The 24,059-nt window shown below is 38.4% G+C and overlaps 1 protein-coding gene across 8 annotated transcripts in view; it reads right to left on the reverse strand.

Moving 5' to 3' along the window:
* phf3 (PHD finger protein 3) overlaps positions 1–24,059 on the reverse strand; it is a 149,150-nt gene that overhangs the window by 68,142 nt on the left and 56,949 nt on the right. For all 8 annotated transcript variants that reach the window (XM_073056517.1, XM_073056516.1, XM_073056514.1 and 5 more), the window contains 2 exons: positions 9,595–9,742; positions 7,805–7,961 (listed from right to left, as the gene is read on the reverse strand). In XM_073056517.1, coding sequence (XP_072912618.1) covers positions 7,805–7,961; positions 9,595–9,742 — 305 coding nt within the window. The remainder of the gene's footprint in view (positions 1–7,804; positions 7,962–9,594; positions 9,743–24,059) is intronic.

Raw genomic sequence — 24,059 nt, forward strand, 5'->3', positions numbered from 1 at the left:
AAATATCGCTATCTCTTTGCAAATTTGCTCCTCCAATTCTCGCTCCCCATTAGGTAGTCTATAATACACCCCAATAAGTGTTACTACACCTTTCCCATTCCTCAATTCTACCCAAATAGCCTCCCTAAACGAGCCCTCTAATCTATCCTGCCAGAGCACCGCTGTAATATTTTCTCTGACAAGCAACGCAACACCTCCCCCCCTTGTCCCTCCGATTCTATCACACCTGAAGCAACGAAATCCAGGAATATTTAGTTGCCAATCACACCCCTCCTGCAACCCCAGACTTTATTTAACATGTCTCAGTGTGGTGGACATTAGGACCTGGCAGCGCAGCTCTGAATCCTCAGTGTTTCTGTTCATGAAAATAATCATGATCACGATTGAAAATAAGGTGTAAGTAATAAAGCGATCGGAAACAGGTGAAACGCCATCGGTCATTGGAAAAGCGTTAGGCTACAGTCGGTCAACGACTGGAAAAATTTTAATGGAGCATGTGAAAGGCCCTGCCCCGATGAAAGCTACAATTATTACTAAGCAATGCAGTAGTTTAATTATTGAAATACGTATGTTTCTTAAGTGTTTTGTATGCATAGAAAGGTAAAATATGTACTATATACTAAGAGAAACGTTCGACTAACTGACGCTAAATAATACCGGATGTACCTGTTCCGACTTCAAATTCGACTTAAAGACGAACTCAGGAATGGAACTCATTCATAATCTGGGGACTGCCTGTACTTTTAAGTCATTTCTAGATTATTTATAATACCTAATACAATGTAAATACTATGTAAATAGTTGTTATACTGTATTGTTTAGGGAATAATAACAAGAAAAAATAGTCTGTACATGCTCAAACAACGACTGCTGGAGAGAGAACTTCCAGGTTTTCCCGATCCGCAGTTGGTTGAATCCGCATATGCGGAATCTGCGGATAAGGAGGGCCGACTGTATATGGACATTAAGAATCAAATCAGGGAACAGTCTCTTGAAAAATACTCAACATGCACATAAAACTTTAATTATGCCCATCTTTCTGAACCGTATGAACCTGCAGTAATCTTGCTCTGTTGTATGAACAATGCACCAGTGAGATATCTTCATGAAGCCAGTGCCTTCAATTTAACCTTCCATAATCTTTTGTAAAGAGCTTTCAACATGAGGGAGTAGACAAGCTTGGATTCAATTAAGTAAAATATTCCTTTATTTCTGACAAGTGAGCAATTTAGGAAGCAAATTCACATCTAGTATGAGAATGTTAAAAGCCACTCCAAGTACATTAAACTTAGTGTTTGAAAACTTTGTTGCATACTTTCAGAAAATAGTTACTAGTCATTTCAACTGGATATTAAATAACAAAATCTAACAATAACATAAAATAGATTTAACATCTGAATAGAGATTGGGAAGAAAAAAAAGAGTAAAGAAGCACAGAGAGTCTTTGATTAAATCAGTGCCTTTCAGAAAATCACACATAACAAAGTGCTTTATAGCCCATTCAGTACTTCTGAAGAGTAGCCACTATCGTAATACAAGAGACACAGCAGCTAACACACAGCACATGTAGCAAGCTTGAACAACATAAATGTGATAACAACAAAATTATTATTGCCTGTGGCTGAGTGAATAAATGACCAGAACACAATAAATAACCATCCCTAACTCTTCAGCATTAATATTGCCGAGGGACATTTTAAGTCCAACTGAAAGAAGAGAGCCTCTGATTATCTTGAGTTCACAAAGTTGGCCTTTTCGAAAGTACAACACTTTCTGTTGGTTGCTGAACCCACAACTTCATGCTCATGTTGATAGTGCTGTGGCTCAGTGTCTGCTGCAGTTGGTGAAAAAGTATTCTGCAAATGCTGTCCATTTTCATAGTCAAGACACACATGATCTCTTCTCAAGCACTTCCTTAGGATCCAAGATCACTTGCTTCATCTCCAATTCTGCAGGCTTAAGGTGAGGCACAGTACAGTTGACAGAACAAGCAGTTTGCGGAAATGGGATGCTCTCTCCACTGTTTACACAGAATTTCCATGTACTCTAACATGTGGACTCAAATTCACAAATGCTTCTTCCTCTTTCTGGGCTGTGATAGGCCAAGGCGTTCCAAAGCATCTACTTCCACCTTCCTCAGACAAAGCTTGGGATAGAAACATTGACTATCACTACTTCCACAGTTGCTGCCTGACTTCAGTTCTTCCAGTGTTTTCTAATTTTCCTTAGCACAGAAAGTTTGCTTTTGGAGTTTGGTAACATACGTAAAACTAAGGAGGTGACAGATAAGAGCTACAGGGAGGTGGTCACCCCTGATTTGCAGGAGGCAGGCACCTAAGTGACTACCACTGTCAAGAGATGGAAAGAAAATGGGCAGCCATTACAGCAGTGGTCACCAACCCGTCGATCTTTGAGACTTTCCCAGTAGATCCCGAAAAAAAAAGAAAAAGAAATACACAAATACTGTTGAGAGACTGTTTCCAGGTTGCAGGGTTTTAGTTCCGTTCTTTCTGCCCAGTGCGCATGCGTGTAATTCCCCCGGACTACACACTGTACTTCAGTGGTCCCCAACCGCCGGGCCGCGAGGAAACGATATGAGTCAGCTGCACCTTTCCTCATTCCGTCAGTCCACTGTTAAACTTGAACCCACGCGAGGTCATCAGTTGCCTAACCGCGGTAACACCCTCACGCCAAGGATCACTGGTTGGCCTCAGGCGGCCGGCGGGAAGTGCCGTCGCTACTGACCTGGAGCGCTGTCTCTAAACCTATTTAACACACCGAATGTTCGTGGGCAACCTGGTGCTAAAATATTCGCAGATGACCTAATTCGGGCTCAGGGTTCCGTAAGTATCAGAGCAGCTACCTTGCTGCGATCTACTGAAACAAACTTTTGTCGGCCGATAGATCCAACAAGGGGGGCGGGCGTGTGCCCTGTTGCACTCCTCGCTCGGTCGCTTGCTCTCTCTGGACTGCGACCGCCATGGCCCTGGCACGGGGACCTCCGGCCCTGACCTTGTCCTCTCACCCGACCCATGACCAACCACACCTGGCCAAGGCGTCTGGCGGCGGGTGTGTGGGAGGCTGGAGCTTGGACCTGGAGGCTGTCTAATGAGGCAATGAAGCCCTCAAAACTGCTTCGGTACCCTGAGTCCAAGCACCCTGCACTTAAAGACAAACACATTGAGTTTTTTCAGCAGAAAAAACGTGAGCAGCGCGGGACAGAAGCTAAGTGCCGAGAGCCATGAAAACTAAATTGCGGAATAGACTGGACATAAGGAACCTGCTTCGAGTATCGCTGTATTCCCGTTGTGTTTAACACCCCCCCTCCCCCCCCGTCAGCCAGTCCGCAAGAATATTGTCAATATTAAACCGGTCCACGGTGCAAAAAAGGGGTGGGTACCCCTGGTGTTTATATGTTATTTCTACTTCTACTTCCAGGTTGCAGGGTTTTACTTCCGGTCTTTTCTGCACTGGTGCGCATGCGTGTAACTAATTGATCTGGGGTCAATCTTGCCTTTTACTAAGGCCGAGGTAGGGGATCTTGGGCTTAAAAAGGTTGGTGACCACTACATTACAGAGTAGTCCTGTAGCCGTTCCCCTTAATAATAAGCATACCGCTTTGGATACTGTAGGGAGGTGGGGGGGGAGGGTGGACCTACCAGGGGAAGCCTCAGAAATCAAGACGCTGTGTCTCAGAAATAAAGGGGAGAGAAAATGACCGCAGCAGTGATAGGGAATTCCATAGTTAGAGGAGCAGACATGAGATTCTGCAGATGTGCTAGAGACATCGATGTATGTTGCATCCCAGGTGCCAGGGTCAGGGATGTCTTGGGTTAGGGACATCTCAATCATGAACACAGCATTCTAAAGAGGGAGGGGGAGCAGCCAGAAGTACTGGCATAAATGACAGAGGTTGGAAAAAGGAGGTCCTGAAGAGAGAATTCAGGGAGCTAGGAAGAAAGCTGAAAAGCAGGGTGTTCAGGGTAGTAACCTGTAGTTTGCAGCCTGTGCCATGTGCCATTGAAGGTAAGAATAGCATGATTTTGAATGTGGTTGAGAAACTGGTGCAGGGGCAGAGTTTCAGATTTTTGGATCATTTGGATCTCTTCTGGGGAAAGTATGGCCTGCACAAAAGGAACAGGTTACACCTGAATCTGAGGGGGCCGAACATCCTTGCGGGCAATTTGCTAGAACTGTTGGGGAGGGTTAGGATTGAGAAGCTTTTAAAAAACTAAAAAAGCCACAAGGAGCAAAGTGATGAAATATGAAAGTAAGTTAGCCAATAATATCAAAGAGGATACAAAATGCTTTTTCAGAAATATAAAGAGTGAAAGAGAGGTAAGAGTAGGTTTCATACCTCTAGAAAGTAACACTGGAGTGGTAGGATTGGGGGACAAGGAAATGTCAACCAATCTAAATATTTTGCATTAGCCTGCACTGTGGAAGACACTAGCAGTATGCTGGATTTTCAAGAGTGTAGGGACAGAGTGAATGTAGTTGCTATTACTGGAGGGAAAGTGTTTGGGAAGCTGAAAGATCACCTGGACTAGATGGACTACAGCCAAGGAGCTAAAGAAATTGTGGAAGTATTAGTGATCTTTCAAGAATCATTAGATTATTGCATGGTTCCAGGACTGGGAAAATGCAAATGTCACTCCACTCTTCAAGACCGGAGGCAGAAGAGAGGAAAAAAATATAGATGTTGGAGGGTATTGTTAAGGATGAGGTTTTGGGATACTTGGAGGCGCATGATAAAGTGGGTCAAAGTCATTTTGGTTTCCTTAACTGGGACCCAGACAGATTTGTTGGAATTCTTTGAGGAAATAACAAGCAGTATAGACAAAGAAGAATCGGTGGATATTGTGTACTTGGATGTTCTGAAGGCCTTTGACAAGATGCCACACATGTGGGTACTTAGCAAGATAAGAAGCCGTGGTATTACAGGAAAGATACCAGCATGCGTAGAGCATTAGCTCTTGACAGGAAGCAAAGAGTGGGAATAAAGGGAGCCTTTTCTGATTGGCTGCTGATGACTAGTGGTGCTCCACACAGGTCAGTATTGGGACCGCTTCTTTTTACGTTGTATGCCAATGACGTGGATAACAGAATTGATGGCTTTGTGGTCAAGTTTGTGGACAATATGAAGATAGGTGGAGAGGTAGAAAGTGGGATCTGGGCAGATTAGGAGAATGGGCAAAGCAGTGGCAGATTGAATATAGTGTGGGGCAATGTATGGTCATGCACTTTGATAGAAGGAATAACAGCATAATCTATTTTCTAAATGGGGAGAAAATTCAAAAATCTCAGATGCCAAGGATTCCCTAACAGTTAAGTTGCAGGTTGAGTCAGTGGTGAGGAAGGCAAATGCAATGATAGCATTCATTTCAAGAGGACTATAATACAAAAGCAAGAATGTAATGCTGAGGCTTTATAAGGCACCAGTGAGACCTCACTTGGAGTACTGTGAAAAGCTGTGGGCCCCTTATCTAAGAAACGGTGTGCTGACTTTGAAGGGGGTTCAAAGGAAGTTCATAAAAGTGATTCTGGGATTGAAAGGCTTACCCTATGAGCATTTGATGACTCTTGGAATGTACTTGCTGAAATTTAGAAGAATGAGGGGAGGGGGATCTCATTGAAGTCTATTGAATGTTGAAAGGCCTAGATAGAATGGATGTGGACAGAATGTTTCCTATACTGGACCAGAGGGCACAACATCAGAATAGAGGGCGTCCATTTCAAGGAATTTCTTCAGCCAGAGGGTGGTGAATCTGTGGAATTCATTGCCACAGGTGACTGTAGAGGCCAAATCATTGAGGGTATTTAAGGTGGACGTTGAAAGATTCTTGGTAAGTCAGGGCATGAAAGCTTATGAGAAAGTGGCAGGAGATTGGGGCTGAGGGGGAAATGGATCAGCCAGGATCAAATGGTGGAGTAGATTCAATAGCCAAATGGCCTAATTATGCTCCAATGTATTATGGACATGTGAATGAATGACCTGTCTGAAGAGCCAGCAGAGTATATTCAGAGCCTTGGTGCTGGGAATGTTAGTCAATGGTATTGGTTTGCTTATCCTGCCAGTGGATACCGAGGACTTTGAAGAAAATAGGTAGTACCTCTCTAATTTTTTGACATGTCTGCTCTATACACTCAGTGGCCACTTTATTAAGTACAGGAGTAGAATCCAGTGTGGTCTTCTGCTACTGTAGCCCATTCACTTCAAGGTTTGACGTGTTGAGCATTTCATTTAAGTTAGTCACCTTCCAGTCATCTTGAATGTGTCTGACCATTCCTTTCTGATTCTCTCATTAACAAGGCATTTTAGCACACAGAACCATCACTCACAGGATTAGTTATGTTTCTCAAACCATTCTCTGTCAACTCTAGAGTCCGTTATGCTTGAAAATCCCAAGAGATCAGCAGTTTCTGCAACACTCAAGCCACTCCATATAGCACCAACAATATTCCACTAGTCACTTTGGTTACACTTGTTTTCCATTCCGATGTTTGGTCTGAACAATAACTGAACCTCTTGACCATGGCTGCATTATTGTCTGATTAGATACACCTATACAAGCAGGTGTACAGCTGTATCTAATAAAGTTGCCACTGAGTGCATATTCCAATTCCCAGAAACATCCAAAAGATAAGGATTATTCTTGCCAGCTTCTCCATGAAATCTGATTGATGATCTACACCAGACACATTTAGAATCAGATTTATTATCACTGACACTTCATGAAATGTGTTGTTTTGTAACAGCAATGCAGTGCAATATATAATTAAATGACGATAAGATACGATAATATATAAAAATATAAATAAATAGTACAAAAAGAGAGCAAATAATGAGATAATGTCCATGGACTTATACATAGTTCAGAATTCTGATGAAGGACGGAAAGAAGCTGTACCTCTTCCCTGATGGTAGTTGCGAGTAGCGGGAATATCTCGGATGGTGAGGGTCCTCTAATTGCCTAATGCTATGCTGGCCTACTGAGGGCAATGGTGAACCTCATCATCAACACCTTCTTTCACTGACAGCTGCCACCCAAGGTACAGGAAATGCCTGCATTTTCTTGAGTCTTGTTTTGTACCTTTTTTCACAGGAGGTCACCGTGGTATAGGAGGAACAGATTAGCAGAGGGCTTTTGTTTTGCAGAAGTGCAAGGCCAATGCTCCCATATGCTTAAATAAAGTAAAAAACAATGGCTTAGAGATCTGCCTCCAAACACGAGAGTACTGAAAACGTGCAGCACAGGAATAGGCTCTTTGGTGCACAATGTCTGTGTCAAGCATGATTATTCTTGCCAGCTTCTCCATGAAATTTGACTGATGATCTACACCAACATATTTAGAATCAGATTTATTATCACTGACACCCCTTCTGCCTGCACAGTATCCATATCCCTCTATCCCCTGCATATTCATGTGCCTAAGTAAGAGATGCTTAAACACCAATAATGCATCTGCTTCCCCTACTATCACAGGCAGAGTGTTCCAGATACCCCAAACACTCTGTGAGTATTCTGTGCACTGCAGTTCAACTGCTACAGCTCACAGTGGGCAGCCTATTGGGTGCGTGGGGCAAGGTGGGGGGATTGTGCAAGAGAAAGCCTGAGTAAAGCACTATAGCGATGACTCACGCTTTGCTTAACAAAAAAGTTGATTCATGGACAACTCTCATCTACCCAATCTCTATAGCAGCTTTAACAATTAAGTTCTATTGCATTATAATCTTTGAAAAAAATGTTCATAAATCAGTATTTTCAAAATACAATAATTATTTACATCACTATTTACATACTTGGTTCTTGGGATCTTTGAGATTAAACATCAAGCTCCTGTACTTGCTTTTGTATTTAGTATCTGTGTCCCCATAAAAAGAAAACAGCTTTCTCTCAATCCTGGCCGCAACCTTGGTTGCGCGTTCCTCTGGAACTTTCAAATCCGACTCCGAAAGCCTGAACAAAAGTGAAATTTGTTTTGTTTAAGTCAAAAGTAGTTATTATTATCAGTTGCAGTATATAGCTCATGAGTAAGAGACACAAAATAAAATTAAACAACATACTAGAGTTTCTTCCACCATATGCAACATTGTCCCCAAAAAATTCTGCTGAAAGCTAATATTAAATCAGCTTTCACTAGACTTACTTGTCAGTGTATTTCATATTAGAGCAATATGATCAGTTTACATGGACTGTGGTTCTCTTGGTTTAGATGTTAAATCTATATCTGCTGCTGAAAACCACTACTCTATTTATTTTGAACCATATCTACAAATATCCCCTTAAGCTTTGCAGCCCTAGGGAAAATACACTTAGTATTACTCAAACCAAGTTCCATTAAACCCTTACTAAAGCTTTACAGCATTATGATGTGATGGGCAGAAATGGATACAATATCCAAAAGCTAATCAGCATGACTTCCTTGTAATCAATGTTACTGAAAACCCAAGAACCCCATAAAACAATTAACAATTTGTCCCGTCACCTACCAATGGGTGAACTAAAATACTGCAGTTACTCAGCATTTAAGAAGAGAGAAACATAGTTATTTCAGGTCAATAGATTAGCTTTATTTGTCACATACATCGAAGTGTATAGTGAAATACATCGTCTGCATCAACAACCAACACAGTCCGAGGATATGATGGGGGCAGCCCACAAGTGTCACTATGCTTCCAGCGGCAACATAAAATGCCCACAACTTATGTCTTTCAAATGTGGGAGTAAACAGAAGCACCCAGAGGAAACCCATACAATCATGGGGACTACCTACAAAATGCTTACAGATAGCAACAGGAATTAAACACGATCTTATAGTCACTGACGCTGTAAAGCATTATGCTAACCACTATGCTACCTTGCTGCGTCTTCTTTCCAATCTGAAACGTTAATCTGGTTTTCTATCCATAGTGTTGCCTTAGCTGCTGAGTATTTGCTGCTTGTATTTCAGATTTCCTGCATCCATGTCTTTTTTAACTTTCATTCATGGTGAATTGAAGAAATTTTCAAGATATTAAAGGAAATTACAGGGTAGATAAGACCATTTTTATTGGACAGGAATTCTAAGGCTGCAACTTTTGTCTCTAAGAAACTCACATTCTGACTAGAGGGCCTAGCATAAAGAACTGAACTGAAGCTTTTCTGAAGTGATATGGAAAAGATGGAGAAAAATACTACAAATAAGGAACAGTAGATATTTGACTACTGTGGAAGGCAATGAATATGACTGGTAAATATCTGAAAAGTAAAAACTGCTATCAATTAACAATTGCAGAAACAAATATCACTGTGATGATTGTACACTCTAGTATCAATTGTTTGGTGACAATAAAGTAAACATAATGAACATGTCCTTTTAAGTCAGAGCCAATTACATGGCATTACAGGGACAAGGGCCAACATGACGTAATCATATTCCAATGTTTTGACTTTTGAAGTAAACTTAGCTTACTAGTCTACTATCATGCAGTGTTTTAAACAGCAGAGTTCTGTTTCAAGAGATGGCATCACACCAAGTGCTTTCTCACCTTTGTTGGTTGCTGGATTTACAAAGACAACTTAAATCTTTTTTTCATGCCAAAGATTTTACCTTTTTCCTAATATGTCCTTCAGAGAATGGCGAACATTCTGTCTGATTTGTTCAACAGTTGGTTGAGGTGCAGAAGGGCTGGTTGGAGATGGTGCACTATTTGGTCCTTTCTCTCCTTTCTTTTTTACTAATAGCTTATCCTTCAAATCTGAAATAAAACATTAATATTTTTAATCTGCATTTATCATAATTTGGCATTCATTCACTAAAGCACAAAATTCAAAGTAAATCTATTATCAAAGTACACGTCACCATATACAACTCTGAGATTTGTTTTCTTGCAGGCATTCACAGTAAATACAAGAAACACACCCAACAGGACAAACAACAAATGTACAAAAAAAAACCAAGCTGTGCAAATAGAAAAGAAATATTAATAATAATAAATATATAAGCAATAAATATCAAGAACATGAGGTGAAGAGTCATTGAATGTGAGTTCATAGGTTGTAGGAACAATTCAGTGAAGTTGAGCAGTTATCCCGTCTAGTTCAAGAGCCTGAGAAGTCCTCAGGCTCCTGTACCTTCTTCATGATGGCAGCAGTGAAAACAGACCGGCCTGGAAGGTGTGGATCTTTTGTGATGGATGCTGCTTTCCTGTGACAGCATTCCACTTAACTGTGCTCAGTGGTGTGGAGGGCTTTACCTGTGATGGACTGGACCATATCGACTACTTTTTGTAGACTTTTCAGTACAAGGGTGTTGGTGTATTCATATCAGGCTGTGATGTAACTAGTCAGTATATATTCAATGCCACAGGAGAAGAGACCATGAGTTCATGCTTTCCCCAAATATGACATGCACTCTGAAAAATACTTGGACGCTTTGCACAAGGGAGTGTACAAAAAGGCAGAAGAAAATCAATTCAGACAAATCCTTGTGATATATAAGCAAAACAAGCAAATAACAAACACTTTGGTACTCAAATTGCAAAATAATTATTCTGCCATATTCCGACTCCATACCATTCCTACTTTCATCAAAATATAATACTTTTATCCCTTTGGATCTAGGCATTTGTTCTTCCATAATTCTTAATTTGTAGGAAAAGAAATGAAATTTAGATAGCCAAGTATTACTTAGAAAATATTCAGACACTGGTGCCAACATATTTATAAAAAATTAATCACTTTTGCTGCACATTCACCAAAATGTATTTTCTATTATTTTAATAACTTCAGGAGTTCCTTCCATTGTGCAATGGAATATTTCCTTTAGAATAGACAGCTGCAAGTCATTGCACTGCTTTCGTTCAGAACGGCAAGTAGCAGAAACCAAAGATTAATAGACCAGTTGGCCTAGAATCCATCGCAAAATTACAAGGAATACCAAAAGTCTATGAATAAGAGAGGCTGAACAGAAATTCTAAGGCTGCAACCTTGTATCTAAGAAAGTCACAAACTCAGTCAGACTTAAGGGTGTCATCCAAAGAACTAAAACCAGTCATTGAATAACTTCTAAAAATTCTCAAGCTGAGAGCATAAACGCACATTTGTAAATTGTAGCCCAGTTCTGACAAATGTGATTTTTTTTTAAAGAAGTGATTAAATCAGTAGACAAGCTGGTATCAATGCTGTCACAAAAGACTACAGGTACTGAAATCTGGAGCAACATCTGTGAAAGGAAGGAACTGGCAATATACTTGGTTGAAGCCCACATCAAAGTGTATCTATTTCCAGAAAGTGTTTGATTAAATCTATCAGACTATAACTGGTAGCTGTTTGCATAACTAGGAAAGTTGCTAAACAAGTCAAAATTAATAAAAAGGTACAAAAGTCACAGTATGTGACTAAAGCTACCACAGAAGATTTGAATGGTTGCTACAACAGTGGTATTTGTAAATTCAAGAAATTCTGCAGATGCTGGAAATCCAGAGTAACAAACACAAAATGCTGGAGGAACTCAGCAGGTCAGGCAGCATCTATGGAAGGGAATAAACAGCAAACATTTTGGGCCCAGAATATCAGCTGTTAATGCCTCTTAGACTCTGCTTGACCTGACTGAGATCCTCCAGGATTTTGCATGTGTATTTATGAATGACTTTGATGATAGGATAAAAAGCTTGTAGCAATGGTAATAAAAATACAATCCTAGAGAATTTTCCTTCAAAATAGACTAGGCAAACCAACTCAGCAAGCATACTCTAGAGTTCTAGGCAAAAACACCAACTAGGGAATAGGTTATTTATCCAATGAAGCAAGAAAAATCGGTTATCGCAAGGGATTTCTTGATAAGGGTAATGTTATTTATTACTTAATTTAGAATTTTCATTCAACATTCTTAATCTGAAACTTGAGCCAAATTTAAATAAAGCAAATTATATAGTTTTGAAGGGAAAGTTAACTAGGGTAAATTTCAAATTGAGGCGTTATGGTGAACAGACATATTTGAAAATTTGCAACGTCACATCCACTGAAGATTCAGAGCTAACCAAGAATGGATGGTGAAAGCAGTTATGGGCAGATTTAAATCAAGAGGTTATGATGTTGCAAACCTGAACAGCAAACTTGAGGACTGAGAATATTTGAAAAACAGGGAAATAATCAAAAATTGATAAAAGAGTAAAAGCCTAGCAAAAACGTACAAAAAATCAAAAGTTTTTACATATATCTACAACAAATTTAAAATGTTTCTTTGAAGCTGAGAAGAGAAACTGCGATGGAAAATATAGAAGAGACTAAACAGCTATGTATTTCCAATCCATTTTCAGAGCATAGAACATATACCATATTCTAGATGTAGTGAGGAACCAAGGGGTTGTCAAAATGAAGCACTAAAACTAATTATCAGTAAGGAAAATATTACCAGACAAAAACACCCTGAATCTAATGGCTGACAGTGTTATCTCAAGATTGTAAAAAATGCTTCTGTAGCAATAGTAGATGGATTGAGTGTGATCTACCAAAGTTCTCCAATCTTGAACTGTTTCAGACTACTTGATGACAGCAATGATAACACCATCACTCAAGGAAATGAAGGAAAATTAGGAATTACAGCTAAAATTGTTTGATCAATTTATTAGAACATTTGAGGACATGACTAGCAAAATACAGTACACTTAGATTGCAGAAGGTATTTATAAGATTCCAGAAAAACTATACAAAGACTAAGTTAATTCTAATGTAGAAGCATGGAGAAAAAGAAACTAACAGACACAAAATTGATTGGCAGGAAATTACCAGTGGGCCACAAGAAGAATCAGTGTATTAACCACAGCTATTTATAATCTGCTTGAATCAATTTGAAGAAGTGCAAATTTTGTTGATAATATAAAACTAGATAGGAAAGTCAAGAATGACAAAGCTTCAAGCAGAAAAAAAAACGTGGCCAGAAAGAGAGCATGTGAAATGGAATGAAGATAAAAGTTAAGATATTCACTTTGGTAGGCAGAACAGGGAAGCAGATTTTTTTTTAGCATTGGTGTTCAAAGAGATTTGGGTGCTTTATTCACAAAGCTGGTATGTAGATAAAACAAGCAACTAGAAGTGGCTTGTCAGCTTTTGACGCAGGGTAGATGGAATAAATTGGCAAAAATCTTAAAACCATACATTACTTTGGAAAGACCACACCCCTGTAGTTATGTATAGCTTTCAAAGCTTGACCCCTGGAAGGATATACGAGCCTCAGATTCAGTGTTATGTAAATTAACAAATGTGATTGTGGGATGAGGTTTTTAATCCAGTGCAAGATTGAATGAATGGGGCGACAAACTCTGCGGTTTAGAAGATCTCATTAAAACATATCTGGAGGAATTTCTTTACTGAAATGGCTTTTGAAGTCTCTGCTCTAGAGGACTGGAAATCTTCCATCATTGAGCAAGATCAATACTGACCATCAGCTCTTTGAAGTCTAGAGAAATCAAGTTATATGGGGATTAAACAGGAAAGTGGAACTGAAATAAGTGACCCATAAGCTCCACCAATGGCAGAGCAGAATCAAGAGCCTACTTCTGCTGCTATTTATGTTCTTAAATCCACAAAACAGCAGTGTAGCGATTAGTGTGACATTATTACAGCTCAGGGTATCAGAGATCAATTAGTGTCTTCTATAAGAAGTCTGTACATTCTCCCCATGAACAAGTGGGTTTCCACCCACATTCCAAAGATATACTAGTTAGTAAGTTAATTGATCACTGAACTGCCCTCTGATTAGGCAAGAGTTAAATAGGTGGGCTGCTGGGTGGTGGGTGATGCAGCTGACTCTAGGACTAAATAAATAAATAACCTGATGAAGTTATAGAAATTATTCTGATTAGGGCAAAATGAAATACAAAATGAAAAAAGCTATGAATTGATAACATTCCAATGGAAGCAAATGTGAGGTCATCCACTTTGGACGTTACAAGATAGGAAAGCACTTCCTAAACAGCAAAAAGTGCTATACTTATATCATAAGTATACTGCATTCAAGATTGAAAAGGAATGAAAAAGGCTAACAGAAAGCTATGCCTAATATTTTGGAGCCTGAAAACTTTGCTACATAAGGGCATGGTTAAACTACACTTGCCCTTTGTACAGCTCTGGGCACCACACACAGAAAAGACAGCAATTTAGATTGGAGTCCCAAGATTCCAATTATGAGACTACAGAAATTAAGCTTGTATTCACTGGAACTTAGAACAATTTTCAAATAAAAAAATAAGAGCAAATGATAATTGTAACGGGAAACGAACACCACAGGTTCTAATAAAGGGTCTACATTAAAAGGAATGAAGGGTCTCCACCCAAAACATTGACATTTTATTCATTAGATGCTGTCTGACCTGCTGAGTTTCTCCGGTATTTTGTGTGTTGCACTGAACGTCATTAAGAACTTTATAAGCATTGGGCTACCTAAATATTATATCTAGACTTTCGCACATATGGTATGGGACATAAATGGACCCAAGAGAACTTTACAAGATATATGTCTATGTGTTGACCCCGTTAGGGGTGAAACTAGAATCACAGACCATTTAAGAGACAAATTAGGCGACAATTTCAAACTCTAGATCACCTTCACTCAAAGGGCAGCTGAAGTAGTCATTTTGATTTTTATTTACTCCAGAAAAAGATAAATTCTTATGAGCCAGGAGATGAATGGCTGATGTGAGTAGATGCAAAGCAGAGTTGTAGTGACAATTAGTTGAACTATATTTTATTTCATCCAAGCAAGCTGAAAGGGCTGAATGGCAGAATCTTGCTACAAGTTTGTATGCTTATAGTGAACAAACATTAGGTCAATTAAGATTTAATTAACAATTAATTCAATTAACCACAATCTCACTACATGGCTGACCAAGCCTCAAAGCCACAGAAATTTGTACTTATTTTACTGGACTACTTATAGCTACATTCCCTACCAGAATGCAGTAATTTTCTACTGTTTTGTTTCAGTTGAGAATCTTTACAATTTATTTTCTCCCTCTTAAAAACAGTGGTACTGAAACACTGCCTACAAGAGTGGTGGAAGCAGAAAGCATCACTTCAAAAGGAAAACAAATGGGTACCTGAGTGTTTCAATTCTGCAGGACCATAGCAATGAAACAGAGAGGAGGGATGGACAGGAATGCTCAACAGAAGTTCAAGGTAGTATTGATGAGCCAGATAATCTATATCATTGTAACAACTTAACTGTTCTGAAGTTTGCACTAGCTTAAAGATTTCTCTTCTCAAATGAATCAAAGAATACTGTCAAGATATCTTTCAACTTGACTAGCAAAAACTTCTAAACTGGAAAAGGTAGAAGGCAGGAACAGTTCAAGTACAACCCAACCTTCAGATTTATCAAAAGGCAGGCATGGACAAAGGATAAGAAAGCAATTATGCAATGTTAGTTATCCCAGATTGGTGGGTCAATGTCTAATTAAGTTTGAGCAGGGAAGATGAAAAACTCAAAATATCAGAAATGTTTGAATGAAGCCCTCACCCTGAAGTAAAGAAAGCTAACTAGTGGCATTTTGGTGTGTTCACTTGTTCTGTTAAAAACAAAGTCTTCCGAATTGCTCCACACTAAAGAACAATGACAAGTTTAAGAATTCTCCCATTTGATGTGTGAGGTAAGAGCGTACACAAACAGCTACAAAGTAGTCTCAGTGCAGCATGAGATATTGAGCTCACACAAGTTGATGGCTCTAGGCATTTTATGATTCTTGCATTGCAGGTGTACCAGGCCTGAAACAGGAGGGAGAGATGTGATATCATTGACAGTCTGTTATATGGTATGAAGACAAGAGTAATGAGGATAGTAAATTAAAAGCCTATTGCCCAAGACAGGTCATGAATCCTGAATGATTCACTATGGGATATCTTAATGCCAGCAACTGCAACTCTACTTAACAGTACTTAAGAGATGGTTAACACTGTCATGGAATAAGGAATACCCTGGAGCTAAAGGCAAAAATGGGGTGAAGATAAGGGAAAATGACAAAACATTTCCTGGGGAGATGATGCACAGTCTCTGTCTTTGTAAGCAGGGCCCAATGAAAAGGCAGAGCAACACAACTCTACTCGAGATCAGCCTTCATGTCAATCCGAGTCAAATGGATTTTGATGTGAAAAACATTAAATCAGGACCTCCATATGAATGGATAGGAGATAACTATCATCTCATTGTCATTTCTGGTAAGTAAAGAAATGAAGTTTTGTAAATGTTAGGTTTATTTAAGGTTGAAAGGAACCAAAATTTTGCACAAAACAATCAAAACGTTTACATTGTTTAAACTCAGTTTTACAGAGCTTGCAGTCGTCCCCCCCCGCAGACTTCTAAACATTGAAGTTAATAAAAACATAACAGATTTAATTCCTTACAATATTGATTTGTCTTTAACAAGTAACATGTATAATAAAACTCTGAACATTGGGAGACCAGTGTCTGTGGAGGGAACATCTTCCATTGGTCATCTCTGAAGATAGAGGTAGAGCTCCTCGGAAGGCTACACTTCAAAAGTCCTGCTGACTTGCAAGATGACTCCTGTAGATGTGGCACAGTCCCCACACAACTGAAAGGGATTTTTCTGGTTGTTTTGTCTCCTGTAGAAATCCATATCTCAGTCATGGGAAAGACAAGATGCAACACACTTTAAAGTTTAAAAGGAACCTTAAAGTCACAATTCAATTATTCAAAGTAATGATAGGAATCAAAAGCAGCACTTTTTTTCTTGCCTTAGCCTCATCATGAACACTTCAGTGATAGACAGTACACTGACTCTTATAACAGGAACGGTCATTTGTTAAGTTTCCACCCTTATTTGACTGATTCAGCTCCAGTACCTTGTGGGTGGAACACAAGCCACAAGATTTATGGGAATTGGCCCTTTTCATTGTCATTGGTAGGATCTACACTAAAAGCCAAAATCTTCAGGTTATCTCATAAATGGAAGCTGGGGGGGGGGGGGGGGGGAGAGATATAAAATCACTAGACAATTCATTGTTGATTTGTTGGACAGTCTTGAAGAGCAACTTTTTAAGGCAGACAGCAAAAAGTCAATTCCTCAGATTTGCTGAATTGTTGAACAAGATAGTTTTGACTGAGAGATCTGCATATTTGGTGGCCCTAAACTCACTGGGCATAGGCAATCGGTTCTCTCCTTTAAAAAGTAATGCACAACCATTAAACAAGCTGACTAATTTCCTCCAGTAAAGCCTGTACAATTGTGTTATGCAGACCAAAAGAGGGTGGCTTTGATTTTCTCACATTCAAGCTGTTTAATGCATCAGGTTACAAGGAATGTCAGGTGTGCCAAAATATTCATTTGCAAATTTTAAGGAATAATGTTCTTTTCTCCATCCTAACCCCCAACAGAAGGAAACCCAAATTTGAAGGTTGGTAGTAGCCAGTCTTCAGGATGGAGGTCCACTGGGAAGAAGGTTTTGACTGACAAAGATAATTTTGGGTTTCAGGTTTTTATTTCACACTATTCATGAATAATATACTGATCTTTTAAGATGATTAAATTTTGTCCAGAAACAAAAACAGAAATTCTGGAAAATCTCAGCCAATCAAGTAGCATCTGTGAAAAGAGAACACAGTGAATGCTTTAGATCAGGGGTCTTTCCTCAGAGCTCTGAAAGGTTACTGACACAAAAAGTTGACTTGCTTCCTTCCACTGATGCTGCTTAACAGGCTGAATTTTTCCAGATTCTAGCATTTGTAATTTTGTTGTTTCACTTGCATTTTGAATGAACAAGTTACATGAACACAAATGTGGAGAAAGATTCAGCCAAATAAGCTTTTACACACGAGCAACTTTATTATCCATAAGAAATTCTTAAATTCTTATTACTTTTGCTTCTACAACACAGGGAATTTTGTAAAACTTTTAAGCAGTGCAAGCATAAACAGAATACTACAAAAACCAGCTAACCTCATTATAAACATCTTTATCTTCCAACAAAATGATAAATAAATACTTTGAAACCTTTGTTAAAGAAAGTGAGTTGACAAAATACTAGTGGAATAATGGAATCCAAATAAGAATAGAAGAAATTTGGCAATTATAAAAATTATTATGGTAAAAATGATCAGATTATGAAGGATATTAATCCAACCAGAGCGAGGTTATTTTAGCTTTTCTAAAGCTGTCTAGATTAATAAATTGTAAGATAAAAATGAGATGCCTTCATGAAAAATTATAAAAATGAGTGTCCTACTTAAGGCACATGAAAAGCAGAAATCATGCATTAATTATAAATTAACACAAGTTATAGTAAGTTACTAGAATTTAGTTGTGACACTGATTAAGCATTGAACAATAATGAAAGTATGATCTCATCAATCGAGCAGTGGAAAAACAGCAACATCTCAGGTTGGTAACCTTCAAAATCTTTCAGATCACAGACCACAGATGTCACCAGATGGTAGGCATTCCAACATTTTTTTAGTATTATATACTTCCAGCAGTATTTTTTCACTTGAATGAAACAGTTAAAATAAGTAGTTAGAAGGCCAGTGTGTGACATATCAGACCTTTAGAATGGTTATAGATATGAAAGAATGCTTATTAAGCAGTTATTTCATTTAGTTCAGTGACAGGGGAAGGGATGGAGAGAGAAATGGGGGTGCAATCTTTTTAATTAGTGCGAGTCCAGTTGTGTGAAATCAGGAAGCATGGTCCCTGAAAAAGAAGAAATTCTGGAACTCTCTTAACTGAAGCGTTCAGTCAATTGAAATATTCAAGACAGATTCCTTTACTTTATAAAATGGGACATAATTCAATGGTGTATGAATTGAACTTAGTTAGATGAAGATGAGCAATGGGGGGGGAGGGTGGAGGTTCCGGCCCAGGGTTAATTACTGTCAGTCCCTTTCATAAAAGCTCACCAACCAGAAATACTACAGAATTACCTTACCATACTCAATTCTGATCTGCATTAATTTTTCAATACTTTGTTCATCTTCCTGAATTAATTATGTCCTTTTCTTGTAAATGGACACAATAAGAGGTTTCCAATCAAGGGCAGTCTCCTTCAAATCTATAGGCTCGCAGTAATTGTCAGCTATCCATCAATAACTTTTCATTACACAGGAAAGAGATGCTGTGTCACAAAGGTCCTAAAAGTTGCAGCTACTTGATGTCCATTTAAAAACTCTTTCTCTTCCTTAAAGATCTTAAAACTATAGGGATTTTTTTTTTTTAAGCAGCTAGATATGATTTTTTTATCCAACTGATCCACAGCAAAGAAAATATTCCTGCTAGCACGCCAATTAATCTCAAGTTTAATCACTGGTGAACAAAGTAAAAAATACAAGTATACAAAAATTGGAAAAAAAAAATCTGAAAAGAAACTGAAGTTAGCTGATGGCAAGTTTGTTTATTAAATCCCAACTGTTTAAGAAAGAATATAAAGGAGCTTAAAAGCAAAGGAGCAAACATAAAAGATCAAGAGAATGACACTAAAATTTTAAAAAGGTCTATAATGAAGAATAAAAACAGAGCAGCTATTGAGTTTAGAATCTGCAAGAGAATGTAACATCTCGCTAATGGCACTGCATCAAACAAGCTAATACATTCAAATATAGAATTCTAATTTCTGAAAAGTTTGAATAACAATACAAATTTTCAAGTCAAGATTAACTCACTAGTTTTGGAGGAAAATTAATATAGTTTTCCTAGTTTTGAGGGAAAAAAGGCCAAAAAAAAGACATTTTAAGGTGGCAGATTTTGCCCTCCACTGTTAGGAAGTTAATTACAGGGGGAAGGGCAGTCTACTTATAAGTACAGACAGATGAGTCTGAAGACAACGTTGCAAAGGTGTGGACAGACAGCTTTTTTTTAATTATTTTGTATATAATTGGTGAACAGATAATGACCCATGAACATCACCTCACTCTTTTTGCACTCATTTAATTTTTATATTCTTATTGTAATGTATTGTATTATAATTAATTTCAATTTATATTTCAATTTAGCCGAATAGGCAGGGGTTATCTAATACACAAAGAGTTCCCTGAGGAAATACAGGCAGTCCCCGAGTTTTGAACGGCCGACTTACAGACAACTCGCACTTACGAACGGAGGAAGGAGAACGCCGTCCGCCATTTTAAGTTGTTGCCGTTGACACTGTGTTGAGTGTGTAACTTTGTATTTGGCTTAAATATTTCTTAGCAAGATTCACCCTGACCCCCCCCCCCCCCTCCCTTTTCCACTCAGCACTGCTCCCACTTGTCCCATTTAATCTGTCTCAGTGTGGGTGGATTTTAGGACCCGGGGAGCAGAGGACCCGCCGCCCATGGTTGCTGCTAGGTTTTTTTTTTTAATTAAGTGCGATCATGAAAAATAGCCAGATCAGAAATGCTGATCAAGTCAACTAGTTCCTAAAGAGAACTCTGATAGGCCAATCAGACAGTTCACTGCTGCTCAGCGATAGAACATTAAATCCGCAGCTTCCTGTCCCATTGACAGAAAACGATCGCGATTGAAAATAAAGTGGAATAAAGCGATTTGAAAGAGGTGAAACACCATCGGTCATTGGAAAAGCTTTAGGCTATAGTCGGTCAACGATCAGAACAACTTTAAAAGGATACAGTAAAGGATAAAGTGAGAATAATGGAGCATGTGAAAGGCCCTGCCCAATGAAAGCTACAATTATTACTAAGCAACGCAGTAGTTTAATTGTTGAAATACATGTTTCTTAAGTGTTTTATATGCATAGAAAGGTAAAATATATACTAAGACAAACGTTTGACTAATTGACGCTAAATAATACCAGATGTACCTGTTCCAACTTAAGTACAAATCCAACTTAAAGACGGACTCAAGAACGGAACTCGTTCATAACCCAGGGACTGCCTGTACCCAATTACTAAATATATTACACCATTTTCATCAGCATTTTAAAAGCACTTGAAAATACCTAGTCAGTCAATCATGTGGCAACAACTCAATGCATAAAAGCATGCTGACGTGGTCAAGACGTTCAGTTGTTTTTCAAACCAAACATCAGAATGGGCAAAAACAAAAGTAATCTAAGTGACTTTGACTGTGGAATGATAGTTGGTGCCAGAGGGGGTGGCTTGAGTATCTCCAATACTCCCCAATGCCATTAGGCTTTACAATTCTACCGCCAGGACTTAAGAACTTTTTAAAAGCTATTATTAATGCTTTTTGAGATAGTGATTTAGATGCATATCATATTTTTTACTGAGTTAAGTATTGTATGTAATTAGTTTTGCTACAACAAGTGTATGGGACATTGGAAAAAAAGTTGAATTTCCCCATGGGGATGAATAAAGTATCTATCTATCTATCTATCAATACTGCTGATCTCCTCAGATTTCCACACACAACAGTCTCTACAGTTTACAGAGAATAGAACGAAAAACAAACAAAAATCCAGTGAGCAGCAATTATATGAGCAAAAACCCCTTGCTGATGAGAGGTCAGAGGAGAATGGCAGAACTGGTTGAAGGCAACAATAACTCATAAGCACATTACAACAGTGGTGTGCAGAAAATAATCTCTGAATGCACAAAACATCGAACTTTGAAGTAGATGGGCTACAGGGGCACAAGACAACATACATACACTCAGTGGCCACCTTATTAGGTAGCTCTGTATAATGGAGTGTCTATCAAGATTATACAATTCTAGTTTGAAACTGAGGAAAACTGAAATTTAATCTCACAATATCCAAATAATAATTATTGTTCTCTCCATTTCTGAAAATAATTCTCTACTAATTATATCCAAACTTATTTATGGGGTAGAAATCTTCATTTAATAAGAAATTGCTAATCCATGAATATTGAACATTGGTTTCACAATTTTTAGCTTCACACACAAAAGAAACAATTCTGCAAAATAGAAAGTTTGCGAACTTTTCATAGTTACAACAAATCAATTACACAATGAAATGGACAACCATGATTACAAATACAAACTTTGTTTCATGGCATAAATCTCTTGACGAACCTGAAATGGATTTTGAGTACTTTGTTATAATTTTATCCCAAAATTCAGGTGCCAATGTTTAAGTATTCAACAGAGTAATTACAGCTAAGTTGTTGCTCCAAGTGCTGACAGACACACACAGATCCTATAGCTGGTCTCTCATTAGCTCCTGTTGAAGTAATGGACACTGTTGCATCCCCCAACACTGAACTTCCTTTCGTGACATGCTCAATGGTGAGCAGTTACACCACTCATCACATTTAGTTTCTGCTCTGCTGTACAGTGTAAAACAAAGTACTATGTAATGGAGTTTCCCTAATTGACTGATAATTTTGAGTGTTCAATTGTTTTCTTTAAAAAGACAACAGTAAACTTGTATTGGAAAGATTTATGATTTTATGATTTTTATCTGTTATTATGTTAATATTATTTTATATGCTGGATGTGATACACGTACTGTTTTGCATCTTGGCCCCTGAAGAATGTTATTTAATTTAACTATATACAGTGCGTTGAAAAAGTATTCAGCCCCCAACCCTTTGTTTACATGAGTATTACAACCAAGAATTTTAATCAATTTAACTGAGATTTTTCTTTATTTGTGAATCACAAGCTCCTTTTTCACAGTACAGCCCAAAAAAGGTCAAATTGTAAAGCATGAAAATTAAAGCATGAAACTAAAAATTTAAAAACTGAAATACCAGCAGTTCCGAAGTATTCATCCCCTTTGCTCAATACTTCGCAGTATTGCAGCTATTACAGCCAGTAGTCTTTTTGGATAAGTCTCTATTAATTTTGCACAAGATAGAGCAAGATTTGTTCATTACTCCGTGCAAAATTGCTCAAGCTGTGCCAGGTTAGTTGGGAAGCGGTGGTGGACAACAATCTTGCAGTCTTGCCAGAGATGTTCAATCGGATTAAGGTCAGGACTCTGACTGGGTCACACAAGCACATCAATTTTCTTCATTTGAAGCACTCCATGGTTGCTCTGGCAGTGTTTGGGTTGTTTCCTCGCCAGTTTAAGCTTTCTGGCGGAGGCTAGTTTTTTTTATCCAGAATCTCTCTGTATTTAGCAGCATTCATCTTCCCATAAGTCCTGACTAGATTTCCAGTCTCTGCTTCTAAAAAAAAAATCCCCATAACATGATGCTACCTCCACCCTACTTTACAGTAGGGATGGTGTTCCCTGGCTGATGCACAGTATTGGATTTACACCCCACGTACCATACAGTGTTGAGACCAAAAAATTCCACTTTTGTCTCATCTAACCACAAGACCCTTTTCCACATTGTCATAGTAAGTCACATAAGTACAGCACAGATACAGGTCCTCTAATCCATCTAGTCCATGCCAAAAACCATTTCAACAGCCTATTTTTTATGGTATTTTCTAAGACTTGCCTTGAATGCTCTTTTGCCTTCATTTTGGTCTGGCTTGTTGAATATCTACCATACTGGTGGACCTTATACAGAGAGGGGTATTTATTCAGTAGATCCTCCAATTTTTTATTTTTTTTTTACACCAACAAATTGGGTGAGTTGGTATGATAATATAGTGTTGCAACTGAGGAAAGTTAGCATAGTAATTATAAAGGGGATGAATATTTTTTCAACCTCAATTTTGGTTTTAATTTTTTTATATAAGTTATTGACAGATTTTGAAATTTTTCTTTTGATTTCACAGGATGCACAATGTTTTGTAGATTAGCTCAAAAATTCCTACTTCAATATAGTTTAAATTTAGAAAGTAAGACAGTAAAATATGAAAATAGCTGTAGGGGACAAGTACTTTCTCCAAGACATAGTGTTCGTGTCTACGGTTGAATGACAATAAATGAACTTGAATTTGGGTACTTCTTTCTCCACATTTGTTCTGAAATAAAGAAGCATGACAAATTTTGCTAAAGTTGAACAATGAGGCATGCATGTGCACGTGCGCCCGTCCATCCTTAACTCCTGGTGGAGTCGTCGGGGTGCCGTCATGACAAGCTTTTTGCACCAATCTTTTTTGGTAACTGCTCATTGTACGGCATGCCTTGGGCATCTGAAACCTGACGAAGCCCATCCCTCCCCAGGTGTTTTTTTTTTTAACGAGG

This window comes from Hemitrygon akajei, chromosome 9 (genome assembly GCF_048418815.1).
Source record: "Hemitrygon akajei chromosome 9, sHemAka1.3, whole genome shotgun sequence".
In the NCBI taxonomy this organism is placed as follows: Eukaryota; Metazoa; Chordata; class Chondrichthyes; order Myliobatiformes; family Dasyatidae; genus Hemitrygon; species Hemitrygon akajei.